General features: G+C 39.7%; 1 protein-coding gene across 2 annotated transcripts in view; it reads right to left on the bottom strand.

Moving 5' to 3' along the window:
* Positions 1–287: 287 nt before the first annotated feature.
* The window catches only part of cdkl5 (cyclin-dependent kinase-like 5), a 54715-nt gene continuing 28240 nt past the window's right edge, over positions 288–26762 (bottom strand). Inside the window, exons 8-21 of one of the 2 annotated variants that reach the window (XM_041788431.1) lie at positions 26119–26209; positions 20544–20646; positions 17486–17572; positions 16955–17035; positions 16604–16779; positions 12574–13412; positions 12062–12402; positions 9379–9480; positions 9007–9112; positions 8627–8762; positions 7172–7277; positions 5132–5293; positions 3939–4211; positions 288–2051 (exon numbers count right to left, since the gene is read on the bottom strand). In XM_041788431.1, coding sequence (XP_041644365.1) covers positions 1590–2051; positions 3939–4211; positions 5132–5293; positions 7172–7277; positions 8627–8762; positions 9007–9112; positions 9379–9480; positions 12062–12402; positions 12574–13412; positions 16604–16779; positions 16955–17035; positions 17486–17572; positions 20544–20646; positions 26119–26209 — 3065 coding nt within the window. In that variant the 3' untranslated portion in view covers positions 288–1589. The remainder of the gene's footprint in view (positions 2052–3938; positions 4212–5131; positions 5294–7171; positions 7278–8626; positions 8763–9006; positions 9113–9378; positions 9481–12061; positions 12403–12573; positions 13413–16603; positions 16780–16954; positions 17036–17485; positions 17573–20543; positions 20647–26118; positions 26210–26762) is intronic. The other variant, XM_041788439.1, reaches the window with a different exon arrangement.

Here is a 26762-nt window from a genome sequence, read left to right as displayed (position 1 = left end):
ATTTCACTCTAAGCTCTGTCAGGTTGCACAGGGATTGGGCTTGAACAGCCCTTTTCAAGTCCTATTTCACTAATTGTGAGACTACTAGCACCAATTGTCTGGACCTCTGTTGAATTACGTCAGTCACTTTAAAGGGGGTGAACATTTATGCAGACACTTTTTTAGCTTGTATATTTTTATCTGATTGACATTACTTTGTAGAAGTCTGTTTTCACTTTGACATTACAGAGTTTTTGTAATTTAATGTTTATTCTAAAAAGCCAAATTACATCAACAATGACTAATTTATAAGATCAATAAAAGGTTAAAACATCCATGGGGGTGAATAGTTTTATAGGCATTGCAGACGGAGATCAGGGTTTAAAACATAATACCTGTGGTTCCAGGTTATTGTTGGTTTTGGATTTGTTGACATGGAGAAAATATAAAACACCAGACCTCACCTTTCAGATCTTAAAGGTTGTAGATGAGGTATGCCTTTTCCCTTACATGTAGTATCTAAGTGAGTTAAACCTTATTTGAAGAGGCTAGCTTTTCACCACTGATGAGCACCGATGTGTTGATGCACATTTCTTGCTGTTAAGGCTGTGGACAAAACTAACATGGCAGCATGGAGCTGGAAAGCTGTGTTGTTGATAAATGAACTGAGAGACTGAAAATGGGCATTATTGTAAGAGAGGGATGTAAAGAGAGTGGGCATTACTGTTAGTAAAGCGCAGAGATGACAGTCTCACTCTGGCTGCTCTGCTATCAAACCCCGTTGACAAAAGCCCGACTCGTCACAAAACTTCCACGCTGATATCATGTGGATGTCCACAGATTTCTACTAAATGTCCCAGATTTTTTTTTCACCATTTTGGGCATCTACGGTCTATCAACATGTCTTTACATTCTGATGAAGCAAACAGAAAAAAGGGTAAAAATAACATAATATAAAAATCTGATAGCAACATATCAAACTGAACAAAAAAAGGACATTCACAATTTTTAAATATTTCTCGTGACATATTGTATTATCAACACATAAATATCTATGCATTTCTCTGTGTCGAAACTAAAGCTCTTGCAATTACACATTAATCTCTATATTACCTTATAATATTCCCATATAGCCTACATACTGTGTCATTTATAGCTTATATCCTTGAATTTAAAACAAATAAATATTTAATAAATAATGTTGATATAAATCTCTTTTCTGTGGCTGTTTTTATCAAATATCAGAGCATGAAAAAACAATTTGAGTTTATTGGCCACTGGTGTGACAGCAGCTGTCTGATGTTGTTGCTGTAGCGTCCTTTGAACAGTAGATGGCAGCAGAGAGGCCACACAGGCAGTGTCTCCTTGACGACTGATACAGCATTTTCACCCCTCTCCTGCTTTGATTCAGCACAGTTACTGTTGTGTGTATTTGACCTGTTAAAGTTTTTGTAGATTTCAGAGACATGAGCATCAACAGAAGAACTACTTTTCTATACGAGGATCCAGTGAAACAGGTTTTCATGTAAACTTTCACTACAGTACCATGACGTTCGTGTCTGGCAGATGCTCTCAGGGTGGAGACACATTGGAGGCGGTTCAGGGACGGGTTACAGCGCGGTCTCCTTCAGGTCATTGAGGTTTGGCATCCTGGTGCGGGACGCTCGGGTAAAGGTGGGTCCGTTCTGCCCCGGTTTGATGCCCAGCTGTTCAGCGGTGAACTGAGCGCCCTCTGCCCGCTGCAGAGCCGACACATGCCAGCTGGACTCGATCTGCCCGGGGAGTGGGTAGCTGGTCTTGCGACTCTTGGCCTGCTGGGCCGAGCTGCTCACACTGGTGTGGCCCCTGCTCTCAGTGTGCCCCCTGCTCTCAGTGTGCCCCCTGCTCTCAGTGAGCCCCCTGCTCTCAGTGTGCCCTCGAGCTTCGGGGTAGCCCGCTTTGGAGGAGGGCTGAGGGGGGTTAGGGATGGGGGCTTGGAAGCGCATGTCAGGGGGAGGAGGAGGAGGCTGTCCTTGGTTTGAGGAAGAAGGGGAGAGATGAAGGAGGCGGCGGAGGGACTTCAGTGGTTGACTCTGTCAAGAAAGAAACAGATCAAAAAGGTTCAGAACTCATCCTTGTGGAAAAAAGTAGGTTTCTTATCGCCTATAAATCAATTAAAACATCTGCAGAGTCGACACGTTCTCAGTCTTTTTCTTTGTGTTTTTGTTAGGATTACCAAAAAACAGCAGCTCAGCTGTTATGAGAATTGGAGGAATGGTATAGGTAGGAATCTTGGTTCTATTCTCATAAAACAGTTTTTGCTAAAGTCTGGATTTGAAACTCTAACAAGTAAACAACAAGAAAACACTTCTGTAAATCTCCTTAACAAGTAACAAGTCCTTTCTTTACTTAAAACCACTGTTTTTGATCACACGTTTCTAGGTTTATGATCTATTTTAAAGTAAGACCTTTTCAAGCTTGTCAAGGTCTTTTCTATTTTTTCTGTAAATGTGGAACTGAATTACTGTTATATTGTTTTAATTTGACTGTTAAAAATTCAACTAGCTAATTTTGTGGCTCTTAGCAGTACACTAAATCCTCACTCATGGTAGATTTTGCCTCATGGTGACCCAGAAGAGGGGCAGCAAAACAGTTTTTCACTGAGAGCCGGATACAGAAAAATAAACATAAGGATGGCTGGGACAATTCAATAGACTTCACCTTTTTGTGCACTGAAGTGTCAGATCAATCTGATGTATGAAAAAATATGCTTAATTACTGAGAGTGCAACAGCCGCCATTTACCCTTGAAGCCCTACGCTATTTTCTAACCATATTGTCTCTTTTTTCATGTTTTCTTATTCATTAGTTTTATGTTACCAAGACATGTTTCAGGCTGCTGCGACATGTCAGGGTCACATGCTGACACGTTACAGTTTAGTTAAGTTGTAGATTAAGAAGACAGTACGAACGAATTTGGATTGCCATTTGTCTCACCTGGACTTGGTGCCTTAAAAAGCTTGTGAAGCAACAATCCAAACGATGTAGGCTTTAAGAATATGTGTGCTGCAGTAATGTCCCTTGAATTTTAAAAGTTATCAGACCATAAAAACAAAAGAAGAAATGAAACAGAAAATAAAATTATTTTCGTTTGTGATACACAGCAAACAATGATGACTCAGACTTCTTTTTGCACACACTTTTTCTCCCGTCTCTTGGGGAACAAAAAGTGAAAAAAAAAAATCATTTAGTGACAAAAGTCTTAAAAACAATAACATTCTTACAAAAAATAAATCCCTGTGTTTTTTGTATTGGCTGTTTTTAAGCCATTATTTGAAGCAGTTCCTGTCTGCAGTGACACAGAGGGTCACATCCCAGGCTCTCTGTCTCTCTTTCTCTCCATCATGAGCTATTCTGGCCGTCTCCACCATGATTTAAGTGTTAAGGTATTTTGACACAAAGATGGAACAGCCTGCAGTTGTTTGACAGCCCTTCAAAAAGCATTGTGAGAAAGCAATGGGGTTATTTAGCATTAGCCGCTAGTGTCGGAAGTAATAAAAATTGATTAAAAATGAATAAAAGATGTTCAAATCAGATTTACGGATAAGGATTTCATCTTTTAAATAAATATATCACCCGAAATATCACCCAAGGTCCAGGCTTGATAGAAAAGCTTCCATAAGGAATTTGAAGGCATTGATAGCGTCACTGGAACTGGATTGTTGCAAGATCTCTTTTTTGAAAAGTCCTTCAACTAGGATTTTACATAGATTTTTGGCTATTTATTTGTTTTGTACAATTATTTTGTTTGCCTACATCTACAAATAATCAATATGTGACTTAATTATTAGGATTTAAATCTAATATACATATTCTTGACTGAATCTAAAGTGCTATTTTAGCACTATCAGGACCTTTTGGTGATAGACTGGGCTGCAGTCTTTAATCACAAAAAAACTAAAGCCTCCAGTATGTTCATACCTGAGAGTGGGAGTCAACTGGTTTGTCCGGTGGCCAATCATTGACTCTCTCTCTCTCCCTCCCTCTGTCCCTGTCCCTGTCTCTCTCCCTCTCCCGCTCTCTTTCTCTCTCCCGTTCTCTCTCTCTCTCCCTGTCTCTGTCTCGGTCCCGGCTCTGCTCCCGCTCCCGGTCTCTGTCTCTGGATCTCTCACGGTTTTTCCGTCGGCTGCCGTGGTGAGACGACGACTTCGAGCTCCTCTGCAGGGACATGTGCTCTTGTCCGTTACCAGGAACCTGAGGAGGAAAAACAAAGACAAACAATATTTTAGCAAAACATAAACACCATGAAGATCCTGATGATGTTCTTCATGCATCTTTTTCCAGCAGCAGACAAATCACAAAGAGGTGGTAGTGGTGATTAGTGGTGAGTGATATGGAAAAACACACAGACTGAATGTTGTGAGTCTGACATCGTTAGATCTGCTGACTGTTAAAGTGATGGATCAATCCCTACGAAATGCAATAACTCTCCTCATATAAAAACAGATCTAGTATGTATTTATAAAATCAAAAAATGTCACATTCAAACTGGTAAAATATCTGGAAACTGCTGCCACCTTCAACTTTTATCCCATTAAATTTTTTGGGCAAAACCAGTGCAGGATTATATTCTGATACCTTTGGACACAGCCAGGTTGATGTTCCTCCTAATGTACAGTCTTAGAGCTGAGCTAGGCTAAATTGCTGCAACTTTTAGTTATAATTTTGACAGATATGAGTGTGATACAGACTTCTCTTTGACCTTTACCAAACTACCACGGCACAGAGTTGTTAAACATGTAGAGATTGAGCTTGGATACATGTGGGTTCACAATGTGTTGCATACATTCATGGCCCTCTTGTGACACAGTGATATTGTATCTGAAAAGGATGAGTCTCGACGTGTGGGCCTCACAAACAGTACACACTGCAGCATGAAATCAACATCTTACAATGTGATGTGAATGTAGGGGGGTGCTGCTTGTGACATACATTACAGCGAGACAAAATGGATGCACAAACAGCGTGCAGTATCAGCCCCAAAATGTGTTTGAAATCCTTTCAATCTGGAATATTTTACACTCAATCAGTAATCGAGCCCTTGAGAGGATTTCAAAAAGTGGGTCATGTGTGAGTGTGCGTTAACATGCGGCGGTTTGTCGGGGTTAGATTACTGGTGAGGCAGGGTAGGGCGCGGGAGGCTGGTGTTGTACCATAGGCGAAGCCACTACAGGTAGGACTTTGACAGCTGAGTTGTGCTTTAAGCTATTCTTAGAGCTAAAGAGGGGGAAAAGGCTTTTCTTGATGCTCGGGTTCCTCCCGTCCTCCATGTCCGTCTGTGGAGTAAGAGATTCACAGCCACAACTATCAACAAAAATCTGTGACAGAAAACTGAGAAACAACGGTAGATTGACAATCAAACAAATCAAGAAATAAAGCTTAAGTTCATACATTAAAAATAGGTCAAATACCAGTATGTTTAATGGCATGAACACTATCAACGCAAAAATATCTCGTAACACTTATTATTGCCACATTCACCAGAGGTTCAGATAAAAATCTTATTTCAAGACATTTAAAGAAAAGAATGCTTTATAATAAATAAAAATATCACTGTCAATGAAGCAAGAAACAGTCATGAATTACTATAAAAGGGAACTTTACAAAGGTTTTTCACAAAAAGTATTGCTCCATCTAAGCCTGGAGTGCTGAATACACTATATGGACAAAAGTGTCTGGCCGCCTGACATTGTTTTCAAATATATGTCCTTTAATATTGAGTTGGTCCAACTTTTGCAGCTAGAACAGCCTCCACTCTACTTGAAAGGCTTTCCAGAAGATTTTGGAGCGTTTCTGTTCCCATTCATTCTGTAGAGCATTTATGAGGTCAGGCACTGATGTTGGACGGTAAGTCCTGACTCACAGTCTCCATTCCAGTTTATCCCAAAGGTCCTTGATATAGTCGAGGTCCTGGCTCTCTGCAGGACAGTCAAGTTAGCATCTATCAAACCCAGACTTGTTAATCTGACAGCCAAACAGAGAAAGGTGATTCGTCGTTTCACAGAACACGTTTCCACCTCACCACAGTCCAATGTCACCAACGCTTGGCATTGGACTTGGTAACATGAGGCTTGCATGCAGCTGTGCAGCCATGGAATCCATTCCATGAAGCTCCTGTCACACACTTTTTGCGCTTACATTAATGAGACGGAAGTCCAGAACTCTTCAGCTTTGGCGTCAGCAGGGTGGGGGAGACTTTTATACACCATGTGCCTTAGCAGTGGTTGACCGAGCTCTGTGGGTGAGTTGCTGTTGTTCCTAAACACTTCCACTTTCTTAAAATATCACTATACAGTTATATACAGTTAACTGTGGCATTTCCAGAAGGGATGAAATTTCATGAACTGTCTTATTGCAAAGGTGGCATCCACAGAGTACCACTCTTAAAGTCACTGAGCTCTTCACAACAGCCCATTTTATATCACAAATGTTTTTTAAATGGAGACTGCATGCTGCATGCTTGATTTTATACACCTGTGGTGACAGGTCTGATTGAATTCAACCTTGAATTCACCTGAATTCAATAATTAACAGGTGTGACCAAATACTTTTGTCCACATAGTGTATTTTAAATCTAAATGTATGTACTTTTCTTTAGCATCCAACCTCAGACCTCAGAATCACAACAGTCTAGTTTCACAGATTTCATAACAGTTTCTTTAAAGGTATAAATACATTTTCATACAACAAAGTAGCTTGTCTCTGGTACCCATGGACACACATGAAGTACCATGAGTGCAACATAATGTCTAGGTTGCTAAGCAACAGTCCGTCCATCCATCCATTATCTATACTGCTTATCTTGTTTGCCACCTTGGGGGGGCTGGAGCCAATCCCAGCTGTCATTGGGTGAGAGGCAGAGTAGACCTGAACCGCTGTTCGCTAGTCAATCACAGGGCTGACATACACAAACAAACACACAGGCTCACAATTAAAAGTCCCCAATTAACACTAATGAGCTCGTCTTTGCTTTCGGACCAGAAATTCAGACCAGCATGAAAAACAATTGATAATGCACACAGAGTACATCCCCCCAATGAAATCTGTCTGGGTAACGAGAGGTGAGATGATCAAAGAATATCTAGACAGATAAATTGATTAAAAAAACACATTTACGCAAAAAGAACTTGGCAGATGGCCGCAAATAATCTTACTACTTGTGTCTTCTTTTTCTTCTTTTTAATGGCTCTGAAGAAGCCTTGTTTTTCCTTCTCTTTGGTCGGCTCTGGAGGATTCATGACCATCGTCTCAGCGGCAGTCCTGCAAGGGAATGGAGGTATATTGTTAATATGTTTATTGGAAAATCCTGCACATGACTTAATCTGTAACGTTCTGGGACAAGAAGTAGACGCTTTTATTTTTTCCCATTCTTATTGTAAAGCTCTGTTCTTATAAACAGCATACAGATGTTGTACTTATGTTTATTTACTATTGTTCAAGTTGCATAAAAGAGCTTTTGCATAAAGACCTGAAACTTTTCCATCCCTTAAACTTGAATTATATCACAAAAATGCAGCCTAGACTCAGGTGACCTAAAATCACTTTAGGACTATGCTGCAGACATTTTGGAGCCCCCTTTAAATGAACTATACAACTGATGTGTGGTGATGTGTCTCCATCATGTTCACCTGTGTTTTAATTCTCAAAAGTACACCATTATTGTTGTAAACGATTGTGATGTGTGGTTTAGTGTGTTGTGACCTTGTTAGTTTTTGCTGTTTATTACCATTTTTTAGTTTTGTTTTTTATATAAAATACACCACTGATGAAGCTGTTGCATCATGTTTAACTCACACATTACACATTTCATGCATGAGGCTCTGAGGTGCTGAAGTCCTAGGACCAAGGTCACAAATCAGCAGACTGCAGCCCAGATTAAGATCCAAGTACTGTCCAATCTGGACCCATGTGCTCCTGTTATTTTATTCTGACCACTGCTCCTCTCTCAACCTGTACAGCTTTTTTCACATCTTAACCTACACATGACACTCCTCAACCATTCAGATGCTACACTCAGAAGAGGCACTGCCTGTGAAGGTGGCGGGTGTTTGAGCAGCCCACAGCTGCAGAGACGTGCAGAGAAGTCAGGGAAGTCTCAGAAACACAGCAGAGAGTGAAATAAGGAAGATATAGAGATGTTGAGCTTTTAAATTAAAAGATGACAATGCCAAAGATGCTTCTCAATTAGGTTATATAAACCAGGTTTCCTTATATACTTCAATACAATCACGATCATTAAATGCACTTATGTCTAACGTTAGTATGAGTCAAAACACACATCTTTAACAAAACTGACATCTAATCTGACGCAGCGGTAAATAAACTTACTTAGAGCCCCATGTGATCAATGATGCAATCAGTTCTGACTGACAGTGCTCCCTAAAAGTAGTTTTGGCTTTAGATTGACATATAAATCCCTTAATAACTCAAGGATTGCCTGACCTGATCTCAGCTCATATTTAAACCTCAAACCTCCAAGTATTTTAACTGATGAACCTGGCTCTAGGATTAAGCCCTGCAAGCCCATGCACTGAGGCACCGTAGACCTGCAGTGCTATAAATGCGAAAACTAGAGTTGTAGTTGAGATTGATTGACAATAAATTCTCACCAGTCAAAAGCTGTCTGACGCTTGGCGTGGTTGGCCATGGCGACAGGGTCTCCAGGTACAACAGGTACGACTGGGCCTCGACCCTGACTAACACCATCATGGAAAGAGGATGAGTTATCTGGTCTGGGTGAAGGGACTGAAAAGAAAAAAGATTAGAGTAATATATTAAAGATAAACTACGTATTATATCCCGGTAGGTCTCAGGGGATTAAGTGTTTGCATTAAAGAACAACCTGACATTTTGTTATTCATCTCTGATGTTTAAATTTGGAGGAAATTAATCTGTATTTCTAACATTTTTCTTAATGCATATTTCCCCAAATCCATTGTGTCATATACAGCTCTAAAGTTCTCTTTATATGTTGATCACTCTACTCTACCTCGGTAAAAGCTTCCGACTCTCCGTGGCATGGACTCAGTGAAGATCATCCGGTTCTCCTTAGAGGAGCTTCCATCCTCAACATGAGGGTCGTGATACATCCCGACCTAAGAGACAAACACACCAAATCTCAGAATCTTCAGCTGTGTGATCAGTAAACCTCATTTCAGTCACTTCTCAGCTTATCATTAGCTGTCACATTCTCCGCTGGCTCACATCACAACACAAAGGAGACGATATTAAAGCTCCTCAGTGAGGTTACATTTAAACCAGCAACAACGTGCAGTGCAGCTGTATAAACAGAGAAAGCTATGGAAACCAGCAGTCAGTAGAGCTACTGTCTGTGTTCAGTGAAGTGGTCAGGGGCTCGGACCTCGTTTTTAGAGCGCTGTGTATGAAAAGCAGCAGTGTTGTCCCTCGTAGAGTCTTTGATGGGGGCACAGGGGTGGCTCATGTCTTTAGGGGACTGCTCACTCTGTTGAGGAGACGGACAGGCGCAGGTCAAAGCAGACTAAAAAGCAGCGTGAAGCAGAGGCAGTGATAATGTGAGACAGTGACGGACAGAGCTTACAATGACAATAAAGGCGTTCTCACCCTACATACATTCACCAACTGTGGATCACATATAGTATTAAAGAAAGATTCATGGAAATACAAAATGTCAGGTTCTACTAAATAAATGCTGATGCCCTGTTGTTGTTAACAGATATATATATCAAACACTCCTGCATCCTCTTGTTCTTCAATCATTTAAATTACAGTTGCCTATTTTTCATCCCACCATAGCTAAGAATAAAGAGAAATGTCTGTTCTATGTGGTCCCAGGTCACCTGCAGTATATTTGCTTATTTAGTGGAATGGAAACACCCAGAGTAATAAGTGCTTAGCTTTGAAGTGGAGACAAACATCTACCAGACTAAGAGCAAATTGAAAGAAAATATGCACATGTTTAATTTCTTCGTCTGTTGTCTTTCCATTAAAGTAATGCTTTTTTATTTTGCAAACCAAGTGTAACATCCAAATTTTAATATATATTAAAAAATCTATGTCATCTGGTACCCATTTAAGACCAGTAAAAAGTATAAAAAATATTTGTGTGCGTGTGATTCAGCAGACAAAGTATTGGTTTTTCATTTATTTATTTTAATTCTCTCTGTCTCTAACCTAACCTTGCAAAGCAGATGGATTTGCCGGATTCCATGTCTGCCATCAGGCAAATCCATCTTGCAACGCTCCTATCTACAACGTTTGTACCAAACCAAAAACCGTTCTGACCAATCTTTGAGGAGAATGAGGCGGTAGCTACGGGCAGGGATTAGTTGCACTGTGAGCCGACGGTGATGGCGGCGGCTAGTGTAGCGATCAGCTCGGATGCAGCGGTAGTATAGCATCAGTTTAATCAGGACTGGGCCACATTTGATTATAAAAATGAAAACAAAGAGCCGCAGCAAAAGCTTGTCCTGACAGAGGAGATGTTTTCGTGCATCGCCCGACTGGCTTTGGCATGAGTTTTATTCACTGAGAAGCTCCACCATTCACACACTTAGGCATAATTACCCAGTAGAGGTCAGGATACTACAGGAGCCCGAATGTCCACGACCTCATCTTGTCTTGTTGTTCTGATTGGCCCATAATGGCTGTGACAGACAGAATGTTTGTCCAATCCCCTTCAGAGAACTTTTTGAAGTCCTGCACTTACCAAAGAATTTTTAGGGAAGGTTTGCCAGATGAATGTGAAATCTATCCACGCACTGGATATATGAATCAGTCTATTAGGTGTGCCCGGTTGTCTCTAGCCTGCCACGCTAGATAAACTGTTTCAGATATCCATGGCATGGGATTTATTTCTCATCTGTCTGGGCAACAGATCATAGATGGTGCATGGAAAGGGGAGAACCCTTCTCACTGGCTGAATGTTCAGTATTTCAGATTCATTACCTGCCAAACAGAACTGCAAAACATATGACATGGTAGTTGTTAGCTGTTATAAGTAAACTACATATTGCAAGCTCGACAGGGAGCACATAATGTTGTTCACTACTAGTGGAGCCAGCTGGTAAATTAAATTCCTACCAAAGCTTGTCAGGAGAAGAGAAAATCACCGTTTCCACCAAAACAAAAGCTTTAAGTGTAGTTCTTTGGACATTTTTAATAAAGAAACGTTGTCCAGTTCTGATAAAAATACCACTGTAGCTGCATCAGGCTAATCTCTTCCCTGGCTGTCATTGTTTACAGGCTTTTTTGTTTACAACTTTGATTCCCAACTGATGGGTTGGGAAAAAATATGGGGCAAAAGTCTATGATATCTGTCACGTCTTTCATTTTATCTAAAGTTCAAACTGTCCCATTTTTCATTGAAAACGATTGGTTATGATTGAAAACATGTAAGAAATTTGGGTTGTGATTTATTGTTAAGAAGGGGGTGGTGGGTCCTGTCCTAAGAACCACTGGTTTACGTCACAGCTAAAGCATGTCTGTCGCTACTGCCTCTATCTCCTGAAATGACTTGGCTTTTCAAGGTTATTCTGTCTCTACAGTCAAGGCTTTTATACCTCGATTGTTGAGAGAAGACATTGGATAAAGTGAGAAACTGGGGATGCAGGAAGAGGCTTGATCCAAGCCCATCCACTTCAAGGACAACAGCCTCTATTCATGGGGCATGTGGACATAACCAGGAGGTCAGTGGCACCCCAGAAATTTTTTTGTAGAAACCACCAAAATCAGTCTTGAGTTCAAACACAAGAATGTTTCCTTAAACAATGTCATGTTATTATCAGTCAAACATTGCACTTCTTTTAGAAAGATTAAGCTTCTTTGTTTTTAAGAGATAATCCAACCATTAAATTGTTTGCTACACTACAGCTAAAGGGAATCCCAAACCCCCTCTTGATGCATCTTGACACATTTCTGGCTCGATAGTGATGAAGTAATAAAAAAGTCAACATTTCACATTTCCTCTCCTAGGAGTAAGATAATTATGACAGAATGAGATCCTGCCTTAGCCCTTCAGTCTTATCTTGCAATAACGAAAACATTCTCTATTATTTTCCACTAACCCTGGTCATGTCATCTGTGCAGTCCTCTCTGGATGAGCTCACTGAGTGTCCGGCCAGGGTGGTCCGGTGTTGCAGCTGAGGGGAGAGGAGCTGCAGACTGCTGGCACGTGTCGGTATCGCCTGTCCCGGTGCAGGCAGGCCAGTCATCCCTCCCTCAACACCATGTGGTCGGTGACGCTCCCTCCTCACGTACATGGAGTGGCGCTGAGGTCGTTGCTGGGAGGAGAAAGGGGAGGTGTAGCCCAGGCCGTAGTGATATGACTCGTGTGGAGAAGGCAGAGTGTGGGTGGAGGGCATCCCTGCTCCTCCTGGGTCTAGGAGCTCTGGAGCTCCGGCCTCCTCTAGAGATGAGAAAGACAACAACAAATAGAATCAAAATGAGTCATCGTGGATTTTTAAAGTATTTTACAGAGAATTGGTGATTTCCTGACTGGTTTAAATTGTTACCTGTTGATTTCAATTCTAAGTGGACGTTGAAGTTGACTGAGTACAAAACCACCAGTTGAACTTACCTGGTGTTAAAGGTTTATGCCTGGACTTGTGTCTGGATGAGGAGTCCAGTGTGCTGCTCTCCATGCGTACATTGCCGCTGCTTCGAGACGCAGGGCTGTGTCCGGATCTATCGCTGTGTCTTGCAGAGGGGCTGCCAGGCGGTCCAGGAGGACCAGTAGGAGCGTTGAGGTCTAAACAGCTGGCGGGGAAGAAGCGAGCACTGGGCTGCATCCCTGTGGTGGTGTTGGAGTTTGGTTCATCCGGGTGTAATCGACCATCGCTGAGATTCCCTACTGATTTGGAATCACTCAGTGCACTGTGGCTCTTGGACAGGCTGAGATAAGAGGCTGAACTCTTGGAGGACGAGGACATGGACCCATGGGCAGAGTCAGCCATGCTGTGGGTGTGTCGGCCATGTTGTTTCTCTCCTCCAGACTGCAGGGTGTTGTTCTTTCCTTCCAGGAAGGTGTGTCGGCCAGGCTGTTGTTGCTGCTGCTGTTGCTGCTGAGAGCGAGAGGAGCTGGATTTGCTGTGGCCGTACTTCCCTCCATGTCCCTGGTCTGACAGTTTGGGTGAGGGACCCAGGTTGAAGTCAAACTCTGTCTTTCCTTTGGCCTCTTTGGGACTGAGGAGGTGCGGCAAGTTGTTGTTGGCCAGGTCTTTGCTGGAGGAGGCCGAACGATTGAGAGTCTGGGACATGTACTGGCCCTTTGGGTGGAGCTGAGGACTTAGACTGGACGGGGGCTGCTTGTTTCCATTGAGGAAACTCTTGTTGCTGAGGTGATGGAGGTCGCCGTGTCGAGGGAGGCTGGAACATTCTTTGCTGTTGGAGCGACGGCTGGTGCTCTTACTGTGACTCCTGAAGGACAGAAATAGAGGGACAGATTTGGATTATATCATTATCTTAAAGTAAGACTTTGAAATGGAAAATCCATCTGTTTTTATGAATGTTAAACAAATCTTCACCAAAAAAATTAAAAGCTATTCCCTCATTCCAATAATTCTGTGACTGCTTGATCCAAGAAATGTTCAAACATTGGCTTGAAAAAATTTCACTTGTTCCTGCAGTTTTAAATGATTTGTGTTAATCTAATTTTGCTCAAATCACTGAAAAGGACAACTGTTATCAATGATGCTTAACAGAGGCTTATTTTTTAAAAATAGTGTCAATGAGCACCTGCTTACTACAGGGTTCCTACATACTTTTAAAAATCAAATTTAAGGCTATTTCAGTCAAAAATAAAAAAAAGAATAAGATTTCTTGGTACACCGATCAGGGAGCAATTTTAAATGTAATGAAATGTTTACGAAATGTCAAATAGTATAGGGCAAAAGAACATTTTTTGGTCAAAAATGCCCAAATTTGATGATTTCTTGCACATTTATTGCCTCTATTAATATACAGTATATTGATATTTATCAGAACACAGTTTTGCAGATGTTCTGAGATTGATTATGAATAGCTTAACTACAACAAAGCAGAATAATGCTTTCTGCCAGGGAAGAGCCGTAAAAATAAGGAGGGGCTGAAAGGACTTTAAAGAGGTTAACTCGGAGGCCCAGGTGTTCAAGAACTGGACTAGTGTTTCAGAACAGTACAGAGTTTATTAAAACACACCAAGCCGATAAAGTCAGAGAGGAGTCCAGGGTCCTCCTTCAGAAAACTTCCTTTATTATGGAGAATATTCATGAAATATGTGGAGAAAGATGGTTAAAATCATATATGGGTGGCTTGGAAAAAAAAAAAAAACAGATGGGATAAGGACGTGCCATGGTCAAAGTGCCTTCTAAAACTCAGGACCTCTCTCTGGTAAAAACAGACGTTTTATGGGCTTAAATTTCAAATGTGCAGGTTAAGATTATTTAAGACTTTTCAAGGATCTGCAGGAACCTTGTAGTAATGATGCTTTTGATAAAGGTAATTAGGGTTCTCATAGTCTTGTCCACGCAGGTAAAGACTTGTATTTAGCCAACTAGTGCTGTAAAACAGTATAAGAGAGCCACCACTATAATGGGCTTGTATTTTAGATGCATGGAACCAAAAGAGATGGATTGCTAGCTGCAAGTCAAAAAAGCAGGGTAACTTTTAAGAAAACATAGTCCCATGACTTTGGACAACTTTGACTTTCAGCTTCAAACCGTGCATATGTCATTACATGAGAGGTTCTCAGGGGCGTGACAGAAGGAAAGACATTTTTGCTTTAGGTTTCAAGTTTTTTATTCACTGTGAGATTTCTTCTCTCAGGTTAAGATGCTGGTGTCAAAAAAAGGCAATAACCACACTAGCAATTGTATCAGTTTTATCATATAATGGTAATTGTTAGTGGTGCAGAGTACAGAGGGACAAAATCCAGAATCCCAGTCCAGTCTGCTGTTACTGACAAATGAGGATCAAATGACTGCACAAGCTAACACACAGGGAGTAAAGCCACAAACAAATTCCCCAATTTCAGGACTTTTTTTTCATGTATGCACCTGCACAAGCTGTTGGACAGCGACTTTATGCACCATGGCAAAAGCAGGCCATGTTCTTCTCCTTTTATGAATGCACAGAACAGAACAGAACAGAACAGAACAGAACAGAACATATTTTTGCTATTAATATTATTATTATTTCTTTTTTTAAAGATTTTTTTGGGCCTTTTTGTGCCTTTATTGACAGAGGAGGACAGTGGATAGAGTCGGAAACAGGGATAAGAGAGTGGGGAGAGACATGCGGGGAAGGGCCAGATTTGAACTTGTGCCGTCCGAGTACATGGGGTGCACCTTAAACCACTAGGCCATCTGCGCCCCCATATTTGTTATCATTTGACTGCCATTTTCTGGTGATACTGTCCGTGTGAGATGGCAGTGTTCGTACTGGAGCTGTGCGAGAGAAACAACTGAAATACACTTGTAAATTGTAAGCACTTAGATTATGTCTAGCCTCAAACCGTACAGTATGTGGGAATAAATCATGAGTGTTAGTTGTTTTATGAACATTTCAGTGGCTCAGTGTGAGCTGACCTAACAACACAATTTTTATAGGATCTGCTTTAAATGCACAGTGTATTCTCAGGCCAGCCCAAGGTTACATAATTATATGCCAGGTTATTATGCACATTTTTATGTATATAAAAAATACAATAATATAATAACTACAAGGGCTTTATGGTGATGCAATGGGTCTCACAGTTAGAAGGTTCCTGGTTCAAATCCTGGTCAGACAGGGCTTTTCTATATGGAGAAGACACTTTTTTCATTTATGTGTACTTTTTGTGTCATTCTTATCCTTTTTGAATTGGTGTGCAGGCATCCCCTCTGCAGTATCAACACACCCAAGAGTCACTTTCTGTTGCCTTGAGTTGGTGAAGCTTTCCTGCATACTGATATATTTGTTTTTCCTTTTTATGTTGACGATCCATTTATCTGTTTTCTTGAGTATTGGGGGCCTGGTCATGGTGGCAACACACTAAGCAAGTCCATCCAGACATCTCTCTACCCAGCACCATTCTCAGAGGATTCGGAGGCGTTCTCAGGCCAGGTGAGATATAATATCTCTCCAGTGAGTCCTGGGTCTGACCCGGGGTCTCCTTCCAGTTGGATGCACCTCTACAGGTAGGCGACCAAAGAGACAACCTGATCTGATGCCCGAACCACCCTGAGCCCTGACACCAAGAAGTATCTAATTTAGGCAACAAACAACTCCTTAGGAGACTCCTTAAGGTGGCAGAGTTGTGAGTCCTTTTGTAAATAAAGGCGCATTGATGTAGTTTCTACAGCACACAACACCGCACAGGATGCAGTGTTTAACTGCACAAACTTAAACTGAGCATATATGACTATGAGGTTTCTGTTAGATCTACCGCATGCTCTCCACTGATGATATTAAGACTCATGAAAGAGATTTGTCTGTCACTAAAAATGCCCTGTAGGTGGTCTTTAACACAACAGGTTTCTATCCAGGTTTTCACTACAGTTCCAGTGTTTTATGACTAAGATTATATTTGGATTACAGGAGACAAAACAAGGTAGAAGATACAACAGAATGAGTATATAAAGGTATCTAACCTTGTTGGAACTGTGTTCTCTCCATGATGGTGTGTTTTCCTCTTTGAGGAGCGCGGAGGGTTTGGAGACGCAGGAGGGGGTCGCTCTCTTTCTGCCTGCCTCAGGGGCTGAAAGGCCGGATGGTTCAGACTCTGCTCAGTCAGATAACGCTCGGTGGGGTTCAGCAGCAGCAAGTTCTGACAGAAGAGACACAGATGGAACATATTTGAGCAACTAGCATCTTGAATATTGATTAAATATCATATTTTGACTGATGTTGTATAGGTAAAAGGTGGATAACACATTAGGTCTGTTTAAATTCCAAAAGCTAAATTTAATGTTTGAGTATTTGATGTTATTTTGGGGTTTTACCTTCATCAGATCCAACATCAGACCACTCAGGATGCCTTGGTACCTTCTCTCCAAAGTCTGAGGATGAGTAACGGAGGGAAACTGGCACACAAACACAAACATGCACAAAAACACTACATCAAATTTGTATCCGTGCCAAACTTTTTTGTGCATTTTAAGTTACTATCACAATTTCCAACCTACAATAGCTGTTCCTGTTAGTAAAAAAATAGACGTTCTAAGTTCAAATCACAAAAAAAATCAATCACTGGCTCACACTAAACAAACTGCTCAACATACACACAAAAACACACACTTTCACACAAAGTCTCGCTCAGCCTTCTGGGACATTTTCTCTAGCTGCTAAACCGAACACCAACCACCTATCTCATGAGTCATCGCAATCTACTCAGTCATGGTGCTGGGAACATTGCCACAAGAAAGAGAGAGAAAGGGAAGGGAGGTGAAAACAAAGAGGAGGAGGAGAGACAAGAAGAAAAAGAAAAGAACACAAGCTTCTCTGGAAAGAACTGAAAGAAAATTCTCTCCTACCCGGATTCCATGAAAGCGAGGGTTGTTGTAGAAGAGCTTCATCTGTTCTGCAGGAAGAGGACCCAGAACCTTCTGAATGGTGAAAAGCTGGAGGCAGAATGAGGCAGAAGCATAGTTAATAGAACAATAAGGCCCTCACTGCATGAAAAACATTTAATAAACACCTCTTGACCACTGTTATTGATATTTATGTGCATAGAAAAAGCAGAAAAACCATGAATAGATATTCAGAGATCAAGTTTATTTTGACTTTGGAAAAAGTAGTTCATTAAAAAAAAATCAAAGTTCATTCATTTTTGTTTGTTTGGTCCAACTTTCACTGAGTCTATAAAAGATATTCACCTCCATGGATGTTTAAACCTTTTGATTTTTTAAATCAATCATGGTCAGTATAATTTGGCTTGTTCACAAAAGAAAAAAAACTCCTTGATGTCAAAGTAAACACGGATTTCTACTAAGTAATGCAAATTAAAAAAAATTTAATGTAAAATTACAAAAACAAAAAATATGAATATGAAAAATATTCACCCCCTTTAAAGTGACTGACCTAATTCAAAACAGTCCAGTCAACTGGTTCTAGTAGTCTCACAATTAGTGAAATGGAGATCATCTGAGTGCAGTGCATGTGTCTGAAGTGTTAAAGAGGGAGGTCCAGTCACTGGTTAATCAGTATTCCTTGCTACCATTTCACCATAAAGACAAAAGAACACTCCAAACAACAACACTTAATACTTTCAATATGCACTGTAGGCTTGGACTCTTCGTTTTTTGGCCTATGTAGACAAAAAATGCTTTTAGTTTCCAGATATTGAATAATCATATTTTTTCCAAGTTTCAATCTTCTGTGTTTTGCTCTGTTTAGAAAACCTGTGTCAGAGGCTGGTTTTAGCACTTGCCTGTCCGGAATCTTGCTCTTGATGCACATTGCTGTGATCTGAAGTTTCTGCTAAATGAAACATTGTGGCAATAACCTGTAACTATAGGTTGGTGGTTCTTTGCTGTTCTTATTTAGATTTACTATAACCTAAATTCTAAAATTTCTCTTTGCATGCAGATTGACACTGTTTGAACATTATTTTATGGGCTCTTGCCTTTATTTTGATAGCATAGCTGATGAAAGACAATAAAAATGGTGAGTGTATAAAAGACATGGACCAAACAGAGCGAGGGCTGGGACACAGTCCTACGACCAGTGCGTCCAGGACTGTACCCTCTGTGTAAGGCAGTCTCCTCTAATCCAGCACCAGGATTGATGCGTGTTTAGGATGCTTCACTGTCTGAGTTATTACCAAGTATAATGCCACTTTACTGTAAGGTACACAAAATGAACAATTAATGAATTATGATTTCAGTAACTACACACTATGTTGCATTACTTTTTCATCTATTGCATAATAATTAGCTTCTTTAAAGAATGTGATGAGAAGTTACTCACCATCTACCCACTGACTAAAGGCAGAGGTGGAAAATGTTCACTTTTACTCTACTCAGGTAAAAGTAATATTGCTACTCTATAAATTGACTCAGGTAAAATAAAAAAGATTTAATTTAAAGTTTACATTAAGTACTGAGTACAGAGTAGCTACTGAGGAGTTGCACAGTAAAACATGATCTTTCCTTATTGGCAAGAGCAACAAGAGAACAGATCTCCAACCAGGTTGTTCAGGTGAAGTCACACCTCTATCATAAAGTAAAATACGCAGCAAAATTTACAGTGCTAATTAAACCCAAATGGAGTTAGGTTTGATGCTTTAAAAGTGTCTTTGTTGCCCACATTACATACAGCTGAACTACACTTCTGAAGAGCTGCAGAAACTCTAAAAATCTGGGACAAGAACAAAGCAGAGAGTCAAACTCATATTAAGAAATGTTACAAACTCTAAGAAAATCTGCCATGAAAGCATGAAAATGGAAACATTTATATCTTTTAATCTTTCACCACAGGCACATGGTTGGTTCTTTTATTTAAATATTTGATTTGATTAAAGCAATTTGAAACTTTTTTTAACTTCTTTTGATTTTTTTCTTATTTTTATCTTATGTTTTCATTTTATTTTTCATGTATTTATATTTTATTTTATTCCTTTAAATATAGATATATTTAGTATATTTTTTAATTGATTTGAATTGAAAAATTAATATTCATTTATTAACTTCTTCATTTCTTTTATTTAATTTTAATCATTTGAATCGTACTATTTTATTTCTTCATCAATTTATTTACTTATTTATTTCATTTAGTGTAATCTTTTTGATTTTTTAGTAGATTTAATTGGCTGAAAGTGTTTCTGTGAAACTTCTTTATGTGCATCATTAAATGTACATATATATAAAAAAGGAAAATGACAAGTAACTGTGATGTACATGGCATTCAAAAGGTTGCTTGAAATTAATTCATATCTTTGTTTAACTTATCAGATGAAAAATTTTATTTACACAAGAGTCTAAAAGCACAAATGTTGGTATAATAAATGATCATAAAAGCAACGTATTCTTTATTTTGTATAAAATTAATGCGGCCCTTTAGTAACCAAAGTAGTCCAGTCCATTCATTTTTTAATTTTGGAGGTAATTCATATGCTTTTTTAAAGGCTTTTCTTGTAAAACGCTGAGATATTGTTTGGATTTCAGAGTTTGTTTGAATAAAAAGGACTGGACTTGTTTGACAAACTGGTTCATCTTCCAGTTTTCTGACTTGAAACAATCAGTGTGCGAATAAAACACAAAAACACACAGCTGTCTCGTTCATACTCTGAGTCCAAAAGACTGTAACTGTGATTTTTGTCTTACAAGTTTTCACAGCACTGTCAAATGCTAGATTTAAAATTATTTTGGAGAGGTGGGAAGAGACTTCATGTTCAATTTACTCTAAATCAGATACAAAGGCAACATTTATTTATTAATTTAGCACAAGAAATTTCGTTTTAGAGGACTGACATGAGACAGATGAAGCTGGAAGTCATCATCTAGTAATATCTATTCACCATTTTAGTGTGAAAACACTTTAAATCCTTGATTAAACCACTATTGATAAATGTTCTGTCATCTTGTAACAAACCTGATCTATCTCACTTTCTCCTGGAAACAAGGGCTGTCCGTCACTCAGCTCTCCGAGGATACACCCCACTGACCACATGTCCACGGCCTTCCCGTACGGAGCTCTGACATGAAGAGAGAGAGAAAAAAGGAGGGCAATTATCTTTGTGAAGAGTCAATGAGAGCTTGTGATGACCCCATCAGTTCAGCAGAAGGGGGTGATGATGGTGTTGAAAGAGATGAAAATGAAGTCACTAAAATGAAGAGGAGATGATAATGAGAATAATGGTAATGGAGGTGACGGGGGTTGATGATATAAGTGTTGTGAAAACAGTAAAAAAAAACAAAAAAGGATCATGGATTCTGTCTTTCTGATAGAGACGGTTGTTTCTGGAGGAACAGAGTCTGGTGAGAAATGGTGAGAGATCTGGCAGCAGAGAAGCAGAGGAGCGGTGGTGTTGGAGGGAGAGAGAGTATTTGAGTGGGCGACATTCAAACGCTGTCTCAATAAATGTTCCAGGGCATTTACTAAATCAGGCTACAGCAGTGAGCAGGGTGACGTTCTGCTGTCTCCGAGCTAGAACGGACATTCAATGCAGCAAACGCATCAAAAACAACACGAGCAACATACACAACTATGAAACAGGAATTTGATCTCAGATCATGGCGGTTGGTGTCATAATGTGCAGAAGGTGAATCATCGCCTCATTTAGGGGAGGAAATACAAGCCGTATAATCTCAATTTGAAAAATACAGATTAAAGGGAGGAATCTTAAAATTTCATGAAAGGGGGCTCAGCTAAAAAAAAAATCACACTCCTGTGAGGAGATTTTTTAAGGTTCAGAAACACACCGATATTCATTCTGGCTTTTTTTAAGTTTCAAAAGAAAAACAAGACCATTAAAAGGCAGTCTGACTATTTCTAACATGTTATTCCTAATGTCTAAAACCACTGCCGGGGGATAGTAATCACACAAAATCACTAAGAATACGCTGTAAAAAAAGTCTTACATTTGTGTAACAAAATACTCTACACATGCACCAGATAAAATCAGCTAATATACAAGAGGAAGTCCTTAGGGGGAGTCATACTTGGCATTAACCACAAGTTTCTCACAGGAACTTTAAAGCTCAATAATCCTTCCCCTTTAACACAAACTGAGCTTAAATGATAGCTAAAACATTATCACAGTGTGTGTAACGACCATTAAGCATCAAAGAACACTGAATTAGGAAATAAATCATGCTTATTGTACAACATGAACTCATATGTAAATTAACTCTCCAATATTTTACCCAAAGTTAATTCACAGATGATACAAAGAGCACAGTATGCATGTATGAAGTCATTTAGTATGTAGTATAACAGAGCTCTTCAATCTTTTTAAAATTTTTGTTAAATCTTTAAATCTTCAATTTTGGGGGTTGTAGTTTTTTGATCAAGTCCTGTAACTCATTCCGCGTAATTCAATTCTTTATTTTTTGGCTTTTGTCCCCTCCCCCAAAAATGCTGATGTTTCATCTGCTCCAACATTATGACACCAACTACTGTACCCTGAGATTAAATTTCAGTTGTAGCTTAAGCTGTTTTTTTTTTTTTTAGCTTAAGCTAAAATATAGCGATCATGACTGCCCCAAGTACTGTGTATTAAAATGGACAGAGCCACAGCTGCCCAGGAGTAAAGCTGAGGTATCTAGAGCTCCCCCTGCTGACCAGATACAGTGTAATCCATAAACCCTGTCTCCCCTATGTTAACCTTCCCAGCCCAGCAGTGTCTTATATGGAACTCAGGTGACTTTTAAGGGTCTTTAAATTAAATCCACACCATTACTTAAGCTATTTAACATCTTTTTGATCATTTTTTAAAAATAGTTTTGTGGATTTCTCACCTTAGCTGCTATGCTTAACACCATATTGTTTTCCCAGAGTGCTCATAAGGGGCTGTCAACAAATGGCAGTCTGTTTCGTAGCTGTGTAATGCTGTGTCAAACTGCGCATGCCTTAACACTTAAATCATGAAGGAGACTGACTTTTTGGTAAATATGTCAATATTTTGATCGCCTTCTGTCATAGAATGATTTTTCCTATTTGGTCCCATAGAGATGGGAGAACATGTTTTTGCAAAAAAAAAAATCCTTAAGTCATTATTTGTTACAGTGTGTCACAAAAAGAGAGCTTTGAGTTTAAATTTTGATTTACTATTTCTTTTGTCTTTACAGTCCCATACATGTTTTTAATACAACTGACATTCCTGCGGCACACATATTCTTAGAGCCATGGTTGTCCTGAAAAAAGGATGTTTAAAGCTTGACTGAGCTTTTGAGTTTTTCAACCAGATTAGCAGAGAAGAAGAAGAAAGGTGGGAGAAAAAGTAGCAAAAACCAACAATATAATCATTGAAATTTCCATAAATGTGTGTGTCTACTTCAAACAGAAACAAAAATCTGTTCTGATGTGAACTGTACTGATCTGAGTGATCTTTGACATTTAGTCAAATGTGTATTATCATCAGCAGAAGAAAAGACTCCATGGGCTCCCTACTGCACAAGTCTTAACTCCAAAAAATTAATGACCAGTGTAATATGTCAGTGCCAATTTTGGAGGTATTTTGGCTTTGCTTTTGTACAATAGGAGAAGACAGAGACGTCCTATCCATATTAATATACAGCCAATGAACTGGACATGGGACTGTAAAAGTATTCTAACTATAAAGGGATAAAACGACAGCCAAAAGCAAAGCAGCCTTGTCTTTTAATGTTCATGTTGGAGTAACTTCTGCTGCTTGTGTCTCCGAGGATGTGCTGTAATTTCCTTATGGATCCCTGGAGGTTTAGGGAACCATGAGCCTCATCTGCTAATATTCCTCTGACGTGTATGTGCTATATTTTAAGGAGGCATACAATTTACTCTAGCTCAGGCTAGAACTGCTCTAATCTGCTATCCCTGGTCAGTATGAACAGCGGTTCCTCATTAGCAGTTTATGTAATGGATCGGGTATTAGCCAAGACTCCACATTTTTAAAATCCTTTAGCTACACCAGCTTATCCTTGGGGTTGTCAGGGGGAGATTGAGCCAATTCCAGCTGACAGTGGGCGAGAGGGGGGTCGATGACGGAGACTGACAACCATGTATGGTCACATTCACACCACTACTTGAGTCAACTATTAAACCACCTGCATGTATCTGGACTATAGGAGGAAACTGGATGAATCCTGACTCCAGACTAATGCTCTGTCACATCCACCTAAACCATTCAACATATGTTTATATTCTACTCATATGCTTCCTCATTTCTAGTTACAATCTGCAGCAAACTTAACAGAACACATTAATTGGTTCATGTTATTATAACATTTATCGTTATCCCAAAATGAAACTATGATAGCATGTTCCAATGTAACCAGGGGTCCATGTAGCTCTTTTGTTTCTTTTTTGTTTGTTCCAGTGAGTTGGTTTCTGCTCCCTTTACTCTAATATTCTTTAGTACAATAAAACTGTAACACTGTGAAAGTCAATGTCATCAGAAGCCTGTGCTATGCAGTGGGATTTTTGGTTAGCAAGGTAAGTTCAGGGTTAATTTGGGGTTGTATGTATCCCAAAGGTTGCTCACATCATCATGGTACCTTATGCTGAACAGCCAAGGTCACCCATGAAGGGGGGAAAGGTGAGAACCCTCTGGGGCCCAGTTGCGTAGGGGGGGACCTCAGAGGTCAACAAAAGCCTGGTTCATTGTGAATTTAAACTGCGATAGACATATTTAATCTTTTGACTGAACACTCATCATTCTTATCAATAGACCAAAAATACATATTGTTTATTTTTGCTTGAGTAAATGTGGCCTGCTTCAAAATTTAACCTCCTTATCTCAAATTGGTATTAGCCTTTTCTTTGTGTTAACAGTATGGGCAGGCCAATAAACTAAACTGTTTGAGCCGTAACTCCATAACTAAGTCATGAAGAAGAAACTCACAGAGAAATGGCTACAGCCAGGAATTAAAAAGCCTCTGCCTAAAGCCTGGACAAGAGGTGTCCCACATGACTCGTGTATGGTCTGTTTCCACAAAATGGTCCAGTTTGGTTCAGTACAGTTTGTGGCGTTTTAGCACACTAAACTCTGATCTTACATGTAGTTCCTCAGCTGATTTCTGTCCAGTCTCACTCATTATGATTGGAAATCTAACTCTTTTCAGAGATCCAGATCATTCGGCTAAGTCAAACTGGTTGTTTGGCTCTTTGTAATGTGGATCAAATAATGACAAAGGATGAAGGAAATGAAGGTGGCTCTCAAACGGGAGCCAGCTACAGTGGCTTAAAGAAATCAGCCGTTTTGTAGCGCAAGCTCATCATTAAAGGTACATCATCACTTACCCCTTAAGGTTTATTTGGTTGATAGTACATCACGTTTCAAATTAAAGCAAGTTTGTGACAAAATAAGTATTTTCTATGTTAAAGGGGTAGAGCTAGCCTCTTCTGTAAGTGCTTCTAGACAATAGAAGTTCTGCAGGCCTGAGTGATTTGCAATATTGATCACCTCCATGCCAGGTAAATTGATTAAACTGAAAAAATCTATTTTTTGTAATGTGTAGGGATTGTGCTCAATGTATGCAGAAATTCTCTGATAATAACTGCAGGATAGAGGTCCATTTAGAGCTGTAGCGTAGTAACTTTCCACCATTCCCATTCATTCCTGATTACTGTCCCCTTTTTCCTGAACTCCAATGGATATTTGAATCTTGAGACTGCAAAGAACACACAGTATAGGCAAAAAAAACTTTATCTTGCACAATTAGTTTTCTTTTTAATGAAAAAACATTAACTGAATTAAAGCTCCTTAGTGCACAGCAGACTAGAGGAGATCCGGAAACAAGCTCTTCTTTATAAAAAAATAGGGATTGTGTTGTGAATTGGTTTTAAACTAAGATCAATTCTAAACTGAATCATGACCCTCAGATTTAAAAACAAATCAAATCATAAGACACTGAAAGATTCACATCTCTATTTTATTAACAATATCCTGCAAATCCTCAATTAAAGTGAGGTCAGAATGCAGTCGGTGTTTAGTTATGGTTTTCTTATACCATCTTGATATGTTCAATAAGTCAATAAAATGTCCTGAAAGAACATCAGCCCACCCTCCCCCTCAAAAAAGGGTGCAAAAATCAAAGGGTATCGTGCCATCATTTTACATTCCTCAGTTCTTTCTTGTAAGATTTCAAAATACAAATACAAAACTAATCATGAAAAAATGAATTTCGTATGAGTTTTCCCTATTTTTATGCTGAATTAGTCAGGCCATTGAATTTTTAGGTCACACAGCTTTACCACTGCTCAACATTGGCTAAGAATTACTGTGGTAAGGTGTTGCAGTGAGTTTGAGATTTTTTAAAACAGGGAAAATGACTCAGTTGTTCTGTAACGGCGGGTATCCTGATCTGATAGATCTGTGTCCTTAAGTCGCCCTGGTGAAAAATCTCCACTCTTTTTGTGCTCTGAGAAAATGAAAAATTAAGAAATACCACGGACGCCTTGCAAAAACCAAGAGAATGAGGTCTGTTTCTCACACCACCATCTCCCACACACGCAAACACAGACTCACCCCAGCAGCAGCTCCGGAGAGCGGTACCACCTCGTAGCCACATACTCGGTGTAGTTGGCATCTGTTCCTTCAGACAGGTTACGAGCGAAACCTGAGCCAGAGTAACATGAAAATAAATAAATCACACAGAGCTCAGAGTGTTTTCAGACATGCAGCAGTCTGTCATGCAGACGAGTTTGAGTCTTTCACATGAAGATATAAATATCCTCGTAGCCAGAATAAAGTATCATCAGCACTCCAATCATTTGGACAGCTACAGTGACAACATGTTCATCATCTCATGTGACCAGGCTCTAATTAGTTATGTCACTGCAGGCGGGCTGAGACCCTGCTTTAGATAACTGCTGAACAGAGAGTCAATTTTAAGCATGAAGATTCACAATAAACAGAATGCCAGCTCCAACAGTGAATAACAAACAAATCTCACCCCAGCTGACTCAGTCAGGCTGCATTAGCCAATTATGCAAAGCTAATTGACCGTGTGAATTTTGCTAAGAATCCTCCAAATGTAGAAAACACACCTGGGACATTGTATATTACTGGCCTGGTGCACTTAAAAAACACCCCTGACAGGTTTAATGTGAAAAGAGGACATTTTATAAGGCTGCTTGGCTGCTTTCCAGTGTCAGGATTGATCCCTCTGA

This window comes from Cheilinus undulatus, linkage group 1 (genome assembly GCF_018320785.1).
Source record: "Cheilinus undulatus linkage group 1, ASM1832078v1, whole genome shotgun sequence".
NCBI lineage: Eukaryota > Metazoa > Chordata > Actinopteri > Labriformes > Labridae > Cheilinus > Cheilinus undulatus.
This window is presented reverse-complemented; position numbering and strand designations above follow the sequence as displayed.